The following is a 19,888-nucleotide window of genomic DNA, read 5'->3' as shown; positions in this document are numbered from 1 at the left end:
CTAAACGATAAATCCAGCATTGTTAGGGGATCGTTTTAGGAGACGCGGCTGGACACGCTGTTAAAAGCGCAGCGTGCCAGCGTGCCACATGCCAACGCTACCTGCCTGCCGGCCGCCTTCATCATTTTCTTATCTTTAAGCCTGTTTCTTTAATTCCGAGTAGTATTATATTCCCTCGCCTCCTCGAGTTGCCGTCTACTTCCCCTCGGGTCCTCCTCCCCGGGGATCCTCCTCGCCCACACCGAGGCGCCTCGCCTCGCCTCCAGATCTCCGGCCGGCGACGCGCGGTCCCACTCCGGCGCCATTCGGCCGCCGGGGCGAGCACCCCGCGGAGATGCGGCGGGCAGCGGCGCTCCTCCTCCTCCTCCTCCTCGCCTTCTCGGTCGCCGCCGTCGTAGTAGCAGCAGAGGTCAGGGTTCCCTCTCTCGCCTTACTTCAACCTCTTAGTTAGCCGCTCGGAGGAGCGTCGCATCCCCTGGATCGCGTGCTGCGGTGTTTTCTCTGACTACGCACGATCTGCTCACCTGGAGGCTCTGTTTCTGTGAAGGAGAGAACGCACAGACCTCGATTTAGAAGTTGCCTATATATCCAGGCATATATGTTCGGGGTGTGAGGTATCAACGTTGTGTTACCTCTGATGATATAGTTCTGCCTCAGTACGCAATACTAGATCAAATTGTGTCAATGAGCAAATCTGCACTGAATTAAATTTCGCCAAGCACTTACATGCAAAATTAATTCCAGACAATTAAAGCACCACACTAGTGATGCACTGAAGCACTTGCCTTTTCTACTAACTTACTTTCAAATAGGAGTAGTTAAAGTCAGCAGTCACGAAACCAGCGGCGATGTTTATTTCTCTGACACCTTGCTTCCTTTGGAATCCAGGATATCACTGATATCCTACCAGCAGGAGGAAACAACGGTAGCGCTGTAGAGGATCCAGGTCTTGGCAAAACAGGGCAGAATGGTGAGACAAATCCTGACGCAGAGCGCAAAGCGCACGAGGAGGGCGGACTCGATAGCGCCGTTGCTGGCAACAATAACACGGATACTTCCGTAGAAGGGGCTAGCGCAGGAAGCGATGATCCGGTACAGAAGCCCAGCGACAGAGATGAGAATACAACAGCAACAGCATCCTCGACGGACTTTTCGCAGGATCCTCTTGTCAGCGGGTGCGATCCGTCCCATAGATGTCTCATTGGAAAGCACAAGTTCATCGCCTGCTTGAAAGTTTCCGGAGGTGATTTTCTAGAATCTCTTTATCCTCTCCTGTTGAGTAGTGCTTTGATGTTATATGCTTGCTTCTATCATGCATATATATACCTGTAGATCAAAAATTGTTTTTGTCGTTGAAGGTTTGCCATCGTCTTATGGTGGTTAAACTATTATCATTAATTAGCAATCAATAAACAAAGGTTGACAGTTATACTTACTAAATCACCTTGGAAGATAGAACTGTTGGGCAGATTGGGTCCCTGTAGAACTTAAGAATTTAACTTTACCTCAAGAACACTTTCCTATTATTTGTTCTGAAATCGCAAACGTTTCTTCATTGTGAGCTGTCTGAAAGCCATGTTCTCATCTTAGTTCATTCAAGCCCTTTCCACATTTTACATATAAGTAACTTGTTACAGTTGAACTTGAAACTAGATTCATCAGCTCTATCCCTCTTGATGGACAACAAAGGCGTACACCCGCTTGATGTTAGCATAACGGCTCCAGATTACGTCACCATAGCTGAATATACAGTTCATGTTGAAGCGAACGGTCATAATGAGGTATAACAATGTGCACCATGATTTATCTTCGAATATGTGGATGGTTTTTATGGCTTAAAATTTTCCATGTGGACTGTCCCAGTATTTTTCTTTTGCACAGAGTATTTTAGAATAAAATGCCTTTTCTTTTCCTGTTAGCCGTGGAAGTTTGTCCAGCAAGCTTATGATTGTCTTATTGCACTGTCCCACGACCATGGCTGCACATTTTGATTTATTTGTCTGTTGTTACAAAATTTGATCATGAGTTTTATATCACACATTAATTGCAGTATATTATCTGTATCTCGATTTACATAAATGCATAGCTCTACTTTTGTAGTATTCTTCTAATGCTTGTTACCATTGTCTATCTTGGTTGGCAAAATGTTAACACTGCCATCTTACTCATATCAACTTTAGATCTGGACATTTGGCATTCTGTTCAGTGTTTTCTCCTGAGTTTGTACTGATCTTATGTTATTCTATAAATGAAATCAGACACAGGTGAGTGTTTCTGTCAGTGACACTATGAATGACATGGCGATAGTTCTCAAAGTCGCAGAAGAAACCTGTAGAATCAATCTTGACACCGCAGTCACAAGAAACAGGGGTCGTGCAATACCAATGAGGCTAACTTCAACCTACATGCTGGTGCCTGCATTTGTTCTCCTTGGACTGGTGGGATTATGCGTCAAACTCCGGAAGTCGAGTAAGCCAGATGGTGCACCAGCGTACCAGAAGCTCGATGCACCAGAGCTGCCAGTTTCCATCGGAGGGAAGAAAGAAGCTGATCATGCTGACAAGTGGGATGACAACTGGGGAGATGACTGGGATGACGAGGAGGCGCCATCGACACCGTCAAACTCGATGCCTAACCTATCATCGAAAGGTCTGGCTTCAAGGAAATCCACCAAGGATGGCTGGAAAGATTAGCTACCAACGGATAATTAGATCAATGGATCATTGATTAGATAGTAGCAATGCTTAAGTTGTTTTCTTCTTTTGGAAGAGGAATTTTGTGCTTGGTAGACTACGAGAGAATGTAACACACTGATACCGCTAGAAATATGAATGATACTGTGGTAGTATAAGTTGTTCTTTGTAGTACGTGCTAGTATAAGTTGTTAATGGATGATGAATGCAATGTTCTGTAGCACAGTTTTGGACTTGTTGGAAAAAAAAGTTTTGAGGGGGTTTAGAAGTACACAAGAATATAAAGATGTGCAAAAATATAAATTAAATGCGCTATGATCTTTTGTTAGACCATCTATGATTTTTTTATTTGTTAGACCATCTATGATTTTTTTTTTTTTGTATCTGCATCTGCCGTCTCATCTGTCGAAGTTGGCCTTTTCTGGTCCATCCAGTTTAAATTGGTCTTGGGCCCCATGTACCTTAGATGGGCCGACCCCTCCCTGTCCACAAAATATATAAGTCCAGGGTGTTCGTAGTATTTTGTCATTTTCTACTCGTTACACTTTGCTCCATTCCCCATGACTAGCCCCGGCGGCGCCGCTCTCCTGCGGCACGCAGCCGTCGCCGTGCTCCGCACAGCGGAGGCCGCCGGCAAGGTTTCCGCAGGCATGGCAATCCACGCGCGGATGGTTAGATCCACCCATTTCGATGTCATCCTGCACAACCACCTCATCTCCTTCTATGTCAAGTGCGGCCGCCTCGGCCTTGCCCACCAGGTGTTCGACGCAATGCCCTTGCGGAACCCGGCCTCCGGGAACCTCCTCATGTCCGGCTACGCTTCCTCTGGCCGCCACAGGGATGCTCTTGCTCTGCTCAGGGCGGCCGACTTCAGCCTGAACGAGTACGTTCTCTCGACCGCCGTGTCCGCGACGGCCCATGTCCGGAGCTATGACATGGGGAGGCAGTGTCACGGACATGCTATCAAGTCTGGGCTGTCGGAGCACCCCTACGTTTGCAATGCGGTTCTGCATATGTACTGCCAGTGCGCGCATGTGGAGGATGCAGTTAAGGTGTTCGAGAGCGTATCCGGTTTCAACGCGTTCGCGTTCAACTCGATGATAAATGGGTTTCTTGACAAGGGGAAGTTTGACGCTTCGGTCGGTATTGTGAGAAGCATGGTTGGAGAAGTTGAGCAGTGGGATCATGTGTCGTATGTCGCAGTTCTTGGGCATTGTGCTAGCACCAAGGAGTTGCTGCTTGGCCGTCAAGTGCATGCCCAAGCGTTGAAGAGGAGGCTCGAGCTGAATGTGTATGTTGGCAGCGCGCTGGTTGATATGTATGGGAAGTGTGACTGTGCCTGTGATGCTCATTCTGCGTTCGAGGTTTTGCCGGAAAAGAATGTTGTTTCTTGGACAGCTGTTATGACTGCCTATACCCAAAACGAGCTGTTTGAAGAGGCGTTGCAGTTGTTCTTAGACTTGGAAATGGAAGGTGTCCGGCCAAATGAGTTCACTTATGCTGTGGCTCTCAACAGTTGTGCTGGTCTTGCAGCCTTGAAAAATGGCAATGCAATTAGTGCCTCTGCTATGAAAACTGGGCATTGGGGTGCTCTATCTGTCTGTAATGCCCTCATTAATATGTACTCCAAAAGTGGCAGCATCCAGGATGCATGGAGAGTCTTCCTTTCTATGCCATGCCGTGACGTGGTCTCTTGGAATTCCATCATAATAGGCTATGCTCATCATGGTCTTGCTAGAGAAGCCATGTGCGTATTTCATTATATGTTGGGTGCTGAAGAATCCCCATCTTATGTCACCTTTGTTGGGGTGCTGTCAGCTTGTGCTCAGCTGGGTCTTGTAGACGAAGGATTGTACTACTTGAATACTATGATGAAGGAAATGGGAATAAAACCTGGAAAAGAGCACTACACTTGTATGGTTGGTTTGCTGTGCAGAGCTGGACGGCTAGATGAGGCGGAACAATTCATATTGAGTAATTATATCGGGGCAGACGTTGTTGCATGGAGATCACTTTTAGGTTCTTGCCAGGTATATAAAAACTATGGTCTTGGTCATCGAGTAGCAGAGCAGATCCTTCAGTTGAAGCCCAGTGATGTAGGAACCTATGTTTTGCTTTCTAACATGTATGCAAAAGCAAACCGATGGGATGGTGTTGTCAAGGTGCGGAAGCTGATGAGAGAGAGGGGTGTTAGAAAAGAGCCTGGTGTTAGTTGGATTCAAGTAGGAAGTGAGGTCCATGTTTTCACATCAGAGGACAAGAATCACCAATGGATAAACCAGATCACCACAAAACTCAAAGACTTGATAGATCAGATTAAAGTGATTGGATATGTTCCAAATTTTGGGGTTGTCCTACATGATGTTGAGGATGAACAAAAGGAGGAGCACCTTATGTATCACAGCGAGAAAATGGCTCTTGCATTTGGCCTTATTCACAGTCCCGAAGGAGCAACTATCCGTATAATGAAAAATCTTAGGATATGTGATGATTGCCATGTTGCTATCAAACTCATATCACTTGTGACAGCAAGAAGAATAGTTGTAAGGGATACCGTTCGCTTTCATTGTATAGAAGATGGAGTATGCTCATGTGATGACTATTGGTGATCCATATCTTGGTTATCAAAAGCTGGTAACAAAGCTACTTGAATCGGCTCCAGATCACACGTGATGCTATGGACATCAACATGGGTATGTCGTCTTACTATAATTTGTAGATCTATGAAGGATTTTCATAACTGAAAAACTCCTTTTGCCTGACCAAATAGAGCTTATGAGGAATTCACCTGTAAATATGTGAGTGCTACCGCAGCAACAGTGTCTCTGTTCACTATCTTTGATCAAGTAATGGATCAGACATACTGTATATAACATTTAGTTTACAAACATATACCAAAATAGTTCAGAAGTAACATTTTTTTCCACACTTAATGTTAATTGAATGATGAAGTTTGTCAATAGATGTGTCTGGCTAGATTTATATAGAATTCATAGAGCTGTTCAAGAGGTCAATTTGTTTTTGCAAATAATGTTCTTCCTTAACTTGGCTGCAAAATATGCTTGCAATTTGGATCTGTGATCTCAAAACTTGGGGGCAGCAACTCTTTTGTTGCATGATCCACCACAGGTGAGGTCTGTTTCCCTATTATCAGAAGTTATCGTCTACGTTCAAGTAAGCAATCACAAGGATGACTGCTCATGTATACATTTTGTGCACAGTTTCTTGCTTCTACATGTAGTTTTTCAGCAGAAACTGGCCTTTTATCCGTGAAGGTTTTCCAGCAAGCATGATGTTTATAGTGTTCTTATCTTGATTTGTATGCATGCTGACTGCTTCGCTGCAGTACTGTCTTACTTTTTGAAAGCTTGACATGTTGCTTCTGTGCTAGAAATGTAGATTGTGTTGATCTGAATGCATTGTTGCACTTTCATGGGAACAAAGTAAAGTGTTGCGCGTAATCTATTTTTTGTCAGATTGATCCTAGCATGCTGATGTTCAGCAATCCTCCAGATTACATATATTTTATGCTGCATCAAATTTTCAGATCTTGATTCATTTTGTGCGCGTAATCTCTTTTGAGTTATTTTGCTGCTGCTGAGCATGGTTATGTTAACTGAATGGTGTTCATCTTGACAAGAGATTTACATCTCAGGTCACTTGCTCGCTACTCCTCTGCTCTCTCCTTCCCTGCCGCTCAGGTCTACCTGGCAGCTGCCACGAAGACGCTGGAGGCCGCACTGGTGAAAGAGCAAGACCTTGTCTTGGATGCTGGCCCCACCGGGAAGGTCGGCTTCCGGACTGTTAGGTACTCTGATCTGGCTCTGCTCGCGACTGACAGCTAGCAATTACATCTATTGCTATGTTGACGCAAAATGCGTTGTGCAGGGAGCTCATCAAGCTCAGGTTTTCGAGCACATGCCGCCGTCCGGATCAAGGAGGGGGTGTCTTCCAGATTTTGGGGCAGCTGGAGCTGGGCGAAGGGAGCAGCGCTGCTGATCCGAGGCAGGGAATCTAGTTTCGTCTATCTCCATCCTCCTTTGAGCTTAACACTGAAAGGTGTGAATGTATATTCTGTGATAAATATTACAAGTAATTTAACATGATGCAACCAATTCAGTCGAAGTATAAATCAGAAGCAAGCTGTTTTATCATGGAATTTTTTGTGTTAGTAAACTGTCTTTATCTTCACTTGATTGGGTAACTAAATTGAAGTGGTTAATAGTAGTTTCCTGACTTGATTTCATCTTAGTAGAAACCTTAGGTTTGTGAAAAAAGTCCAAAGTTCACTTCAGTAAAGTTAAGTCTGTCAGGTTACACCCGGTTATGCTTTGTTGGTTTTAGCTTGACTCTTATGTTCTTGCTGTAGCTGAATTGCCAATTGATATGTGTGAACGCTGCATATGTTTGCATATGGTCTCAGTACAGTTACAAAAGTTCAGTAACAACAAAGTGAGCAAAACAAGTGGTGTTTCCTCCGACCTATGCTGCTTTATTAGTGCAGGACACTACCAGTGTACAGAGCAGACTCCGCCTCTGATTACCTTGAGCTGATCCTTAGCAAGGTTAAACTCTTGGTCTTTTAACTTGCCAGATTGTGCTTAGTATGTGCTTGATATCATATTCTTGATAGTGGTGGTTTTTTATGCATAGGATGTTGCGAGTTATGTATGCATATGTATGAAACCTTTTCTTTTTGCAGGGATATGAAACCATATATCAGAAATGCACATTTGAACCCATGTGCATATGCTCCTGCCACCGTAAAAATTATTTTAATGTGTCCAAAAAAAAATCTGAACAAAAAAATTGGCGAATATATATCGACATTCTATGTGCACACGCCAAGTTTTGTGAGTAATCGACTTAATTTGTGTCCTGTGTAAAAAAGATAAAGAAATGTCTTACGAAAAGCCTTTTCTTAGCACTAATTTTTGTCTTTTTACATATGACACCAAAGATATCAGTTTTCCGTGAAACGACTTTAGGAGGACATAGAACATGAAGATGTACTCGCGACATATTTTACCGGATTTTTTTTAACATTTTGAAATAGGTTTAAAATGCATTTAAAAAATCAGGAACATATGCACCTGGGTGCAAAAACGACATGTCCACCATATATTATATTGAGTAAGATATCACAAATGATCAATCATCCAAAAGTGTATATTTGGTTGATGCAGAAGCAAATTGGATAGTATTATGAAAGCAAGAAACTACACTACCACTTTTATGTGACCATATTTTTTTTTCAACATCTTATTGATTTTTTTGCTCAAAGTTAAATTTGTGTCCTTCCTTAAGACAAGTCTCGGTGTTGCTGCTGCGTTGGCTGTGGACTCATGTGCAGTTATAGGCCCTGCCATTGGCTTCGACTACTTCATCCTTTCACCTCTGTCCTCACTGCCATGCAACAGCAGCGAGCGGTGGCCTTCCTCTACATCCCTGGTTTAGGTGAGTTTCTGCTTCTCCTCTTCTGTCCTCTAGGTGCTCTGTGATACCATGGATATGGAGCCATGGTTGTTCTGTGCTTCGGCCACCGAGAGCCGATGATATCCTAATTGCTAGTGATGGTATACTTTCTAGGATTTGGTTGTTGTTAGAGACTAACAGGGACGGCCGGAGAAGAAGAGGAAGAAGGCCAAGATGTCCGAAAAGCTCACCGGCAAGATCGTCGGCGGCAGCACGGAGTTGCTACGTGCAAGAGGAGCTAAACCTAAGCTCTGATACCATGTTGGAGAATGGCAACTAGTATTCAGAGAGGGCCATATGCCAGTACATGTACATGTGAGACAATGTGCAGGTAAGCCCCTCATACACTGGGGAATATAGGAAAAGAGACTATACAACTCTAACAGTTGTAAGTTTGTAACACAGACGAGTACTGCTTTGGTTCCTTCTATGTGATATAGGAGGGGTTCGATTTAATTGCTAGTGGTATGCTGATCTTTTGTGTGTATATCACTATGCTGCTGGTGAGTTTTATAATTTGCTACTGTCAGTAATGTTCTCTGTTCTGGTATTTCCCTTGATAGGAATTGATTATCTTCACGTGGTTTATCATTTAGTATCCATGCATGCCCAGTGCATGCCCAAATCCTCAGTTTGTTTTTAAATAATCCTCAGATCATCGAGCTCATGTATTAAGACGTGTGTCTGATTTAGTTAGTTGAAATATTGAGATATGACACTCAAATTTGCTAATGCTTGCTTGCTGCTGGTTGTCTCTTATTCTTACATATACAAAGATTGTTCCTAGACCTGTATGCATGGTATATGAGTTTTTCGTTGCTACATGCTTTTAGCTTACATGGTTGCCTTGAAATGTGGACAGGGTGATGTGTTGATTCTGAATGATGGAGATCACCACCTGACCCTGCAACTGATGGAACCAGAAGAGGCTGATCATCTCCACCTGTGTGCCAAGGAGTGCTGAAGTTAGCGAGCGAAGATTAGGTGGGTTCCTGGTTCCTCCTTTAAACAGGGAGATGCAAATGAAATCTGCTTGTGGGCTTTATTTGGTTGACATTAGTAAATGTCGACCTTAAACCGGATTTTTATCTAGTATGGGCTTCATCTGGAGCTTGAGATCGATGTTATGTGCTGCTTTTTATAGATCAATACAAGTAGGAGTATTAGCTCTGGGAACCGCATCCAGTCTCAGTTCTTACCATCATGAGGCCTCACGTGTTCACCAAACACAATACAATGCAACAACATCGTAGTCAGGTACTCCCTCCGTTCGGAATAAATCGACGAAAGTGGTGCACAGGAGTTAGCTTATGTACGTACATATGTGGGGTCGATTAAACATGAACAGATGGAGTAGCAGCTAGCCAATCGAATCATATCATTTGAAACAAAGATACAGACATATATTTTGTCCCTAAACCGCCAACCAAAATACAGCGACTGCATCGGAATGGTAGGTAGTCGTGACTTGCGAGCATCAACGTGGCACCGACTAACTTGTACACTGAATGAGGGCTAAGCATGCGACAAGAGCCAACAGGACCGCACACATCTTTACTGAAAGCAAAATTCAAACATTGTCTTTCCATGTGCATGCCAGAGAAACACATTAATAACGACTTCCGGAGCAACTTATCATCAGTAGTTCGCCGACAGACAGGTCAGATTCTTTCTTGAGGCTCCCAGTGTAATCTCCTTCAGGATCAGAACTACCAGTGACCAGTAACGAGGAGGCTGCACTGGCCCATATCAAAATCCATCGGTAAACAAGTACCAAATAACAGGGGACTAGAGTTCCTGAATTTTGTTCTTAGCCACCTAATAACAAGTAACCACTGCACCAGAATTACAACTCTTTGGTCCAGGCTTCTTCTCACCTCTGCAATGGACACCGACGCTTACTTCATTAGATAAGTAAACTGGTAACACCCTTTGGCACATTAAAAAATGGCAATTTGAACATCAAGTGCGGCAACATGATTAAACATTAATGTTTCTCCTTAAATCTAGAAATGCTATTAGACCCATCACAAAGCAAAATAAAGGATTTTGAATGAGATGAGATGTTAGGGTGCAAGCAAAAAATTAAACAAAGAAAGAGAACGTACTTCTAAAATAAGGGGGAATAGCGCCATGGGTAGCATAAAGCAGAAGGCTATTTTTGCAAATAGAAGAAACAGACCATTATGGAGGAACACAAAGATAAGTCTGCTATATTTACGAATATACAGCAGCCATGGCATCAAGCAAAGAATATGCATATTTGAGTATCCCATCTCCCACAAACTTTTCAATGAAACAATTGGATTCAAATGCAAGGTTCGGAAAAAAAAAAGAATTGGATTCAAACACAAAACAGCAGAGAAAGTTTACTGTTGCAGCAACATTCTGTTCAAAACCAAATAAAAATGGTTGTTAGAAAATCTGGAACGCATCACTAGAAACTATGTGAGTGGAATAACTTGAGAATAATTACGTGTCTGGGGTAGGATTCATCGGTATCAACCAATAATCCCGGCACCATGAAAATAGGTTCTCTATAATGATCCATAAGAAATCTTGCTGACCAAAGGGAAAATAACAAACTTGTTGTCATGTATAGCATAATAAGAAAAAAATGTTAGCAGGGGTGAAGGAACAATGTGATGTTGAAAGATAACTTTAATCCATGGATCTTTGATGTATTTTGTCAATAAGCATATGAAATGTTCCAAGCTTTAGTCACTTAGCAATGTCTCTGTAAAACACCACTTGTGCAGAAAATTAAATGTGATTTTCCTTCATTCCTACTGGTGCAGCAAAGTTAACTAACAGTCTAACACCTGTGTAGCTAATGTTGCATGCCAAAAATACAGTGGAGATAATATGGTAAAGATATTTTAAAATAAACACAAAATAGAGATAGACTACAATAATAAAAGGTAGCATCTCTGCGCCCACATGACATGCAAGTAAATCTCTGCCCAGGGAATCTTGAGCTCGAAAATACATCAAAACACATAAGAACCAGGTCTTTTTGATTTACAAAATACAGTGAATCAGGGTAGGGAATAAGCACAAACTACTCTGCAGGCACTGAAATCCATGCAAACATGTTGACAAAATAAGCATACGACTGCTCTATTGAATACAGATTTGTTGTATCCAAATAGAAGTACCACTGATTGACATGATTCCTTAATCTTACAACAAGATATGGACTAGTATAGTGATACGAATATGGATCCTCAACAATTTCCCATAATTTTTGTTCATAATTTGACTACTCTGTTGATCTCCCTGCACTTGTCAGGTTCATGTGCAAAGGTTCAACCCAGATTGCCAATGCATTCAGTTCCTACACAAATTAGCTGACTCAAAAAATTAAAAATCGAGTAAAGAAATTGCATGCTATGTCTGACTCTAAATTTAGCAACTACATCTTGACCACGACAATAATGCGTGCCTCACAATTCATAGCATAAGAGCAATTTCGATCTACAAAATACCATGCCGACAAAAGGACCAAGCCCCCTTTGGAATACTTCGAACTCCAGGATTCTTGTCCTAATTAAACTCACAGGATTGATGCAAGACTTGAGATGCCATAGCATATGAGACAACATGCAAACCCTAGAATGTTAGTTTTGAACAGCAACTACTCATCCTTGTTTACAGAAGACCCCAGAGCACAAATGGTAGGGGGCTAGCATTTAAAACCAACTGGTCAAAGATGCTACACGTCATAATTATGATGTCCTTAGCGCCTGGTGAAATAATCAAATTAGCTTCCATATCAAGATATGAATTTCACAACCGAAGAACAATATAAACCATAAACAGCTGCCACAAATGTTGCCTATGCATACCTATGCAAATGAATCAGAATGCACACAACTGCACAATCTGAAAGCACCAAAAATCTTCTGCCAAATGGAAATAATTATCCGTGTAACAGATAGAGAGGTTCATATGACAATACACGGAACATGAATTAGCTCAGACATCACTAATTCTCACCAGCATAATCTGATCTGTTTAGCAAAAAATAATTGGCAGATCATAGCTAGCTAAGGAAATCACATGGAACACAAGTACAGTGGTCCGTAATTGCTAGAAAAAAAAAAGATAATTGCAAAAGTCATACTTGTGCATACCAATAATTGTACTACAATACTTAAGCTAATTATGCTAGTAGAACACAGAGGTGGGAGGAATCTTCAAACCCTGTAAATAAATCTCAAACGGTGGCTTGCATGCACATAGTGCAGCAACATGGTAGTTAGCAAAAGGGTCGCAAAGAGAAAATTCAGAACCTCTCTTGAAGCTCTTAATGTAACCTCCACTCTTGATCAGAACCAGGACAGCCAGTGACCAGAACTGAGCAGGCTTCACTGGCCAGTTGGATGGACCCTAGGCTCTCCAATTTGGAATGCACCTCTTCAATGGAAGTGAAACTAGTGGCCAACTGAATCACCACCTCCTCCAGCACAAATGCGGTCTCAAAGAAAAATTTGAGGAATGCCAGCTCACTTCGACCGCCTTGGAAGTCATAGAAATCGAGCCGTTTGATGCTCCAGTGGATGCATTCAATGGCACCAGAATCATACCAGAAGTTTAGGTTGAGCTTGCCAGTGGATTGATCAGTTTTCCCGGACTGAAAATGCAATCAAGTAAAATGCACATGGAGTTCATTAGCTATTGATCGCAATTAGAAATGTGATGCTATTACATTATGGTGTAAACAAATGCCAAGAGAAGCGTTGGTGGATTCACCCTGATGTGGAGCGCCGTAACATTTGGAAAACATCTGAGGACACTAGGGATCATCTTGAGATCATTGCGGACTCCGAAATGCACTTCCATACCCAGGAATGTTACAGTTGGTACCATGGTGCTTGGGCTCACCCTTGTCCTAGCCTGCATTTGCAGGTCACAGTGCAACCAATTAAGGCAAGAAAGATCATATGTAGGATTGAGAAGAATGAAAGAGCAGTCACCTTGATGACGGTGTTGCCGAGCTCTAGTACATGATTTCTTGGATGCAAAGATCCCAACAGCTGAAGCTTGGGGGCATGGCCAATCTTGATCTTGGAGCAGTTGCCACCAGGGATCCAAGCTTCCGAATGGATGAGCTGCTCAAGTCTTGGGGCGTGCACCACGAAGATTTCTTGAACGAAGCACCCGAGGAGCCGCACGCACTGGATGCTTTGGCTAACAAGGCGGAGGTGAAACTTTAACAGATTGCCCTGGATACAGAGATTCTCCAGCACGGGGCTCCTGTCGAGGATGAAGTCCAAATCCCTGCCCTCCATGAGGACGGTGCAGAGCTCCAGCTCACGGAGGTTCGGGAAACAAGTGGCGGAAGGGAGGCCGACCGTGCAGGGGAACTTCCAGAGGGCGAGGTAGAGCCGGGTGAGGGTGGCCATGCCTAAGAAGGTGGCGGGGAGAGCGAAGTCGAGCGGCCAGCGGCGGTTGACGAGGACGAGTTCCTGGATGCCCTTGTCGGCGAGGTGCTCGACACAGTGCTTGAGCAGGCCATGGAACTCCACCGTGCAGCTGTTGGTGAGGTGGACGCAACGGATTGGCCCCGGGTGCGCGGCGACGACGCTGGACAGAACGGAGGTGTCCGGGACGAGGTCGGCGTCGACGAGGACGAGCGGGGCGGAGCGCCAGACCCCACGCCAGCGGCGGGAGAGGACAACCGTACGCGCAGCGTCCTTGACGGGGAGGCGGGACACGATGTCGCCGAGGAGCGCGTCGGGGAGACGGCTGACGCGGTCGGCTGCGTCGTCCGGCGGGAGGGCGAAGAAGCGAGCGGCGGGGGAGACGGGCGGGTCGAGGAAGGCGTAGTTGGGCGTGCTGAACAAGCGGGCGAAGAGGAAGAGCACTTCCGCCTTGTCCGGGTGGTTGTTCAGCAAGTCCGCCACCAACGCCGTCACCGGCGCGAGCGGCCCTAGGGTGTCAATGGACGACGAAGCTGCCGCCCGCCGGAAGAGGCCTTCTACATCGCCCGGGACAAGGCCTTGGCGCCGGAACTCGGCCGCGATTTCGGAATCTGTAGGAACGGGCAACAGCCTGCTGTCCATCGCCGCCGCCGGAAGCGCCGCCGTGGGGAATGAGCGGCGCGTGTTGTCCGTGGAGTGGAGAAGAAGCCAAGGTGGGCCTAAATCTTCGAAATCGGTCGCTCGTAGCCCACTGATATCTCTACAAAATAGTGCGCGGCCCAACAAATGCTGAGTGCTCCCCGCAAAAGCAAAAGTGGAAATCATGGAGTATGTTCAGTTTAATTAGTGGATATGTGCGTTTCGCTTGTGTCGTCACTAGTTCAAAAAATTCATCATTAAGTAATATAGCTAAATTGTATGACCAAATGTTGTTGGGTGTCCAATGTCAATCCAGGAGAGATGCAAGTCGAACTAAGCAAACTTTCCCGAAGAAGACCTAGTAAACATCCCAGATTTGTTCACAGTAGCTCATGTGGTGAGGGTAGCTTTCACAGGATACAGGTTAGGATAAGATCCTTGACCATTTGTATTTTCGAATATAACTTTTGTCAGATATATTATTATATTATCAGACTCAACTTATTCAAAATATTTATCCTAATGGGTTTATAAGAAAGAAACATGTGTTTGAAGTTAAGAACTATTTTAGTAGGTGTGTGTGTGTGTGGGGGGGGGGGGGGGGGGGGGTGGTAAAGATCTTAGCATTTTCATAGTTTACATGATTCAAATATTGCCTCTGATTCCTAAAAAGTTTGGCATTATCAGTGTTGCACAATCATAGATCTTAATTTGCAAGTGTACCTAAATAGATAACATTCCATAGCTTATGCATCCACAATTTATTCACGACATGTGTGAAAATGTGGCTGCGCAGGTGCGATCATGCCCTTTCTCTACAAGATATTGCAAGAGTTTCTTGTTTTATCAACCAGATTAGATGTGATATGTTCATGTACTGTACTAGTTTGTATATTTCATTTATTTCATGTGCTTATGAGCATGCGAATTCTACTATTTATTTGGATTAATTCATATGATAAACCTATCACATATTCAACAAGCGTCGCGTGACACAAGCTGGTGCATCTCTATTACCGTGGTTAGAAGCTCCCTCCCGGGTGCGAGGTCTACATGTCAGACACCACTTGTTACTAGTAGCCACCGGCGGGCGGCCCTGTGCCACATTTTTGGGTAGACACCCTCGAGCACGTCTTTGTACATGGGTATGTGTACTAGGTCTCTGAGCCGGATGAAGACATGAGCATATAACCCGAGAAAGGCTAAACCTGTCCTTCTCGATATCCGACGAGGTGTTTGAGACTGTACAACCCCCACTCGATGTCAACAAATTCGCCATGCGCAAATGCTGCACTGCACTGATATCTCAACAACGTAGTCCTTTCAAAATAGTGTGCGGCCCAACAAGTGCTGAGTGCTCCTAGCAAAAACAAAAGCGGAAACCATACAGGTTAGGATAAGATCCTTGACATTTGTATTTTTTAATATAACTTTTGTCAGATATATTATTATATTATCAGACTCAACTTATTCAAAATATTTATCCTATTGGGTTTATAAGAAAGAAACATGTGTTTGAAGTCAAGAATTATTTTAGTGGGTGGGGGGATCTTGGCATTTTCATAGTTTACATGATTCAAATATTGCCTCTGATTCCCAAAAAGTTTGGCATTACCAGTGTTGCACAATCATAGATCTTAATTTGCAAGTATACCTAAATAAATAACATTCTATAGCTTATGCATCCACAATTTATTCGCGACATGGGCGAAAACCTCGAGCAACGTGGCTGCACCGGCTGCGCATGTGCGATCATGCCCTTTCTCTACAAGATATTGCAAGAGTTTCTTGTTTTATCAACCGGATTAGATGTGATATGTTCATGTACTGTACTAGTTTGTATATTTCAACATGTGTCATGCGACACAAGGTGGTGCATCTCTATTACCGTGGTTAGAAGCTCCCTCCCGGGTGCGAGGTATACATATCAGACACCACTGGTTACTAGCAGCCGCCATCGGGCGGCCTTGTGCCACATTGTTGGGTAGACACCCTCGAGCACGTCTTTGTACATGGGTATGTGTACTAGGTCTCTGAGCCACATGAAGACATGAGCATATAACCCGAGAAAGGCTCAACCTATCCTTCTCGATAGCCAACGAATGTTTGAGAGTGTACAACCCGGGCACCATGTCAACAAACTCGCCATGGGTAAATGCTGCATCATGGAGCTTGGCAAGCTGCTCTGCATCTTCCATGAAATCATCGTCATTATCCTATTCGAAGACCAGGAGTTCTTCGACATGTGGGTGCTGCGAGAGCACCAGGCGGGCTCTTGGGACCTCCACTATCGCGTCGACCTAGAGATCGTGCTACTGACTTTACCACGGGTTAATTATGGGCCAATCAAAGATCGCCCTGTGATGATGGCACCCGCGCCCTACTCATGCCAGTGTCTTTCTACTTCCCGAGAGGAAAAACTGATATCCAACCAACTTATCCCATACACACCTATGATTGGATTGGTTGAGTATCTCCTTGCCATCACTGGCGGTATGGTCACTGCCCCCACCATGAATGGCAGTTTACGTCGAGAGCATACACTTCACTGCACAACCGTGCAGCAGGAGGAAATCATCTTTTCTTCTAGGTGCTTATGGGCCTTTTGTGTTATAGCAATACGGCGTCTTCCTGCATGCACCTTCATATTGCTCTGGTGCGTCTGACGAACCTGGCGCGCCATGATCTCGACCGAACACGTAGCTTGCAGCTAACCTTCAATAGAGTTAAGACCTTGGGAGTTTGTTGACCTTACTCCCTATGTTCTCAAATAAGTGTATTTCTAGCTTTCTCCTTAGTTAGATTTTTTGACCAATTTAATTGAAAAGAGTAGCAACATATATGACATGAAATACGTATAATATGAAACTACGTGTCAAGGTGGATCTAGTGATACTAAAATTGGTGCCACAAATATTTTTACCTTTTCCATGAAGTTGATCAAACTTCACAATATTTGATTTATGACAAAAGCTAGACCGACACTTATTTGTAGGTGGTTGGACCAAAGCATAACGGCGTGCCTAAATCGGGCACGCACAGACCGAGGCATAACAGTGCGAAAAACAAGAATTGTCTTTATTATTGATGGTAACATGTGTGGCTTTTCTGGTGAACAAGTTTGAGTGGTTGATTCTAAGTGACTTCGTGGGATGTTCAAATCTTAGGTGATATATTTTGATTCCAAACTTGAACTTACAAGGATATGAGAATTGGTAAGGTAGGAGTTATCAAACCTTAAGAGTGGTCGAACAAAGGTGGAGTTCAGTCGGGATTTGCTTGATGTATTCCCATATACCTGATTATACTCTAGAAATTTCTATTAATATATTTCTTGTTGTGTTGGCTTTAGAGATCTCCATCAAGATATTTACGGATATTAAAAATATATGAAGAGTAAAAACACACAGAGGGATCTAAACACTATAACTCATACAGATTTCTGAATTTGTTAAGACATACAAATTTTCTCCTTAGAATTAAAGTTTAAAGATCTCAGCAATGGATTTGTTGAAAAGAAAATATTTTTCTAAGATCATGGTTTGACAAAAATAAGTATAGGAAAATATTCTTGTTCCATGAAAACCCAAGGCCTTCCTTTGACATGGCTTTTGTTATTCACCAATCCATAGAAGTTTGTGAACATATATTTTGTGTGTGGGGTTGCATTGGCAGATGAGCTCAATAAGAGTAAGGTCCAAAATATAGGCAATTTTGGTATATTTGTCTAGTATGAATAAAATAATTGGAATATGAATCTAAAATAGGCTTGATATTAGTTTTATAAAAATAGTAATTGTACTGAAACATATAGGGATGTGGCCTTGCCGATTTCCATGATGAAACAATATATTTGATACTAGGTTAGCTATGAATGGAATATGCCTCTTGCTAACTTCTTTCGGTAGTTTGGATGTTGTCCAAAATCAGTAATCGTGCATGTAGAATATCATAAAATAAATGTTTAGAAAGTTGATAAAACAAATTAGTATATGTAGACATAAAAATATATAGTGAGTGTAAGAGCATACTCAGAGTTACTTGTCAAGATAATGCTTTTATATTAAGCCCCTGTTTTATTTCACAGTTTGGATGTTTTAGAATTTCTTGTAGTGTTTTGAGAATCAAGCTAATATGATATAGCTCAGAGCTTTGTACCGACTTTGTTGTAAATCACTATCATAAATAAAGTAAAAAATTATCTTGTCAACTATATTAATTTACTAAAATATGAAATTATAAGAAATACTTACTCTAAAGTTTCTGTAGAATTGATTGATTTGATTTAGTTACAAAGTCCACCTGCTAACTCATGTAGGCTCAACTTAGAAAGGACAAACATCGGAGATTAATATTTCTTTTCAGTTCAATTATTTTTATTGAATTTGATCAAATGGGCCGCCTGACATTATAACATCATTTGGATCTATCTCACTGCCATCATTTGCTTCAAACACTATGGTCGGTGGCGCTGTGTTTCTTTTCCAACATAATAGTATGGCAGCAAACTTCTATCTAAAAGATGTAATAATTCCCTGGTGAATGTACCGTAGCGACAAGAGGGGGGGGGGGGTGAATGGCGCTACACAGTATTTAGTTCTTTTTCGGTTTTTAGCAAGGCGGAAGTAAAGGTGGTAACTTGATAGTAAAGGTGGACCTAGAATGATGCAATGCAACACAACATGTAACACAAATAGCAATACAAGAAGATGAACAAGTATGAGAGAATGGGACAACCGGGCGGAAACGCAGAGACGAGGATTTGTTTCACCGCAGTTCCTCCCACAAGAGGGAGTACGTTTGCGTTGAGAAGGTGTGGACCACAAAGGTCCAACGGCCACACATGCCTCACCGTCTTCCTCAAGGAAACCCCACAAATGAGTTCCCTTTTCTCCACTAACAAGGCCGGTCGAGGCGGCTATTCCTTCACACAAGATTGGGGCGAGCTTCACAACATCGGAGGCTCCCAACACCCTATGGGACTAGGAAAACCCAAGCTAGCCTCCGTAGGAGCTCATCTCCAAGGGGTTCCACAAGAGGAACCCTAACTACAAGATCCACAAAGGATTCAGTGGGATTGGGTGGATCTTTCTTGGTGAGATGATAGATCGGGTACTCCTCCACCACTTCTCAAAGTATGAGCTTTATTGGTTGGATGGGGAGGGAGATCCTCAAGATTTGAGCTCTGCAACAATGGAGGAGAGAGAGTGTCAAGGTGCTTAGGCGAGCTGGGGAAGAAGACACCTCTTATATAGGGTCATTCAGGACCAACATATCAGCTCATCCCGCCGGACCGGTACTACCGCCCTGGTTGGCAGTACTACCGCTTACGTGTTACTGTTACCCCTCCAAACTAGGCAAGTCCCGCACAACCGGTACTTCCGGTCCCAGTACCGCTTGAGGTGCCGGCATCATGAAAATGCTTACTAGTTGACCTCACGGTACCCAAGCGGTACTAGGGGCGGAACTTCCGCAACTTAAGAATACAAGCGGTACACCGGTACTTCAGTCAGCAGTACCGCGAGTCACTTGACAAGTGACTTTGAGCGGTACTTTCGGTGCAGGTACTGCACAAGTACCGCTAGGGATCTAGGGGGATTTTCTCTAACGTGCGATATCGGCAGCGGTACTGCAAGTGGTAGTACCGGCTATACG

At 43.4% G+C, this 19,888-nt stretch overlaps 3 protein-coding genes across 6 annotated transcripts; 2 read left to right on the top strand and 1 right to left on the bottom strand.

Annotated features, from left to right (window-relative positions):
• The first annotated feature begins 143 nt into the window (after positions 1 to 143).
• On the top strand, positions 144 to 2,926 carry LOC127327729 (uncharacterized). Its single transcript, XM_051354526.2, has 4 exons — positions 144 to 409; positions 889 to 1,243; positions 1,654 to 1,781; positions 2,259 to 2,926. Exons 1-4 carry the CDS (start codon positions 335 to 337, stop codon positions 2,691 to 2,693), a joined length of 993 nt encoding a protein of 330 aa, XP_051210486.1. The 5' UTR covers positions 144 to 334; the 3' UTR covers positions 2,694 to 2,926.
• A 311-nt stretch (positions 2,927 to 3,237) lies between these two features.
• Positions 3,238 to 9,302, top strand: LOC127327727 (pentatricopeptide repeat-containing protein At5g39680-like). Of its 4 annotated transcripts, none has more exons than XM_051354522.2 (3): positions 3,238 to 5,386; positions 6,349 to 6,501; positions 6,582 to 6,852. In XM_051354522.2, the coding sequence occupies exon 1, from the start codon at positions 3,254 to 3,256 to the stop codon at positions 5,300 to 5,302; it is 2,049 nt and encodes a 682-aa protein (XP_051210482.1). In that variant the 5' UTR covers positions 3,238 to 3,253; the 3' UTR covers positions 5,303 to 5,386; positions 6,349 to 6,501; positions 6,582 to 6,852. The 4 variants fall into 4 exon arrangements, with proteins under 4 accessions (XP_051210482.1, XP_051210483.1, XP_051210484.1 ...); XM_051354523.2 differs by having other exon boundaries at positions 5,823 to 6,501; XM_051354524.2 differs by lacking the exon at positions 6,582 to 6,852 and adding an exon at positions 8,047 to 9,302 and having other exon boundaries at positions 3,238 to 6,501.
• Positions 9,303 to 12,182: 2,880 nt separating this feature from the next.
• On the bottom strand, positions 12,183 to 14,295 carry LOC127327726 (F-box/FBD/LRR-repeat protein At5g22660). The gene is made up of 3 exons (XM_051354520.1): positions 13,148 to 14,295; positions 12,924 to 13,067; positions 12,183 to 12,804 (listed from the first exon to the last, which is right to left on the bottom strand). The coding sequence occupies exons 1-3, from the start codon at positions 14,234 to 14,236 to the stop codon at positions 12,478 to 12,480; spliced, it is 1,560 nt and encodes a 519-aa protein (XP_051210480.1). The 5' UTR covers positions 14,237 to 14,295; the 3' UTR covers positions 12,183 to 12,477.
• Positions 14,296 to 19,888: the final 5,593 nt, after the last annotated feature.

The sequence above is a fragment of the Lolium perenne genome, chromosome 1, assembly GCF_019359855.2.
Source record: "Lolium perenne isolate Kyuss_39 chromosome 1, Kyuss_2.0, whole genome shotgun sequence".
NCBI classification, from domain to species: Eukaryota; Viridiplantae; Streptophyta; class Magnoliopsida; order Poales; family Poaceae; genus Lolium; species Lolium perenne.
The sequence above is the reverse complement of the archived record's forward strand: the minus strand, read 5'-3'. Positions and strand labels throughout refer to the sequence as shown.

Coding starts and splice junctions, on each gene's coding strand:
- LOC127327729 (XM_051354526.2), top strand. CDS start 335: ATGCGGCGGGCAGCGGCGCTCCTCCTCCTCCTCCTCCTCGCCTTCTCG. Junction 410..888: donor CCGTCGTAGTAGCAGCAGAG/GTCAGGGTTCCC, acceptor TTTGGAATCCAG/GATATCACTGATATCCTACC. Junction 1,244..1,653: donor CTGCTTGAAAGTTTCCGGAG/GTGATTTTCTAG, acceptor ACTTGAAACTAG/ATTCATCAGCTCTATCCCTC.
- LOC127327727 (XM_051354524.2), top strand. CDS start 3,254: ATGACTAGCCCCGGCGGCGCCGCTCTCCTGCGGCACGCAGCCGTCGCC.
- LOC127327726 (XM_051354520.1), bottom strand. CDS start 14,236: ATGGACAGCAGGCTGTTGCCCGTTCCTACAGATTCCGAAATCGCGGCC. Junction 13,068..13,147: donor TCGGCAACACCGTCATCAAG/GTGACTGCTCTT, acceptor CTGCAAATGCAG/GCTAGGACAAGGGTGAGCCC. Junction 12,805..12,923: donor TTACGGCGCTCCACATCAGG/GTGAATCCACCA, acceptor TTGCATTTTCAG/TCCGGGAAAACTGATCAATC.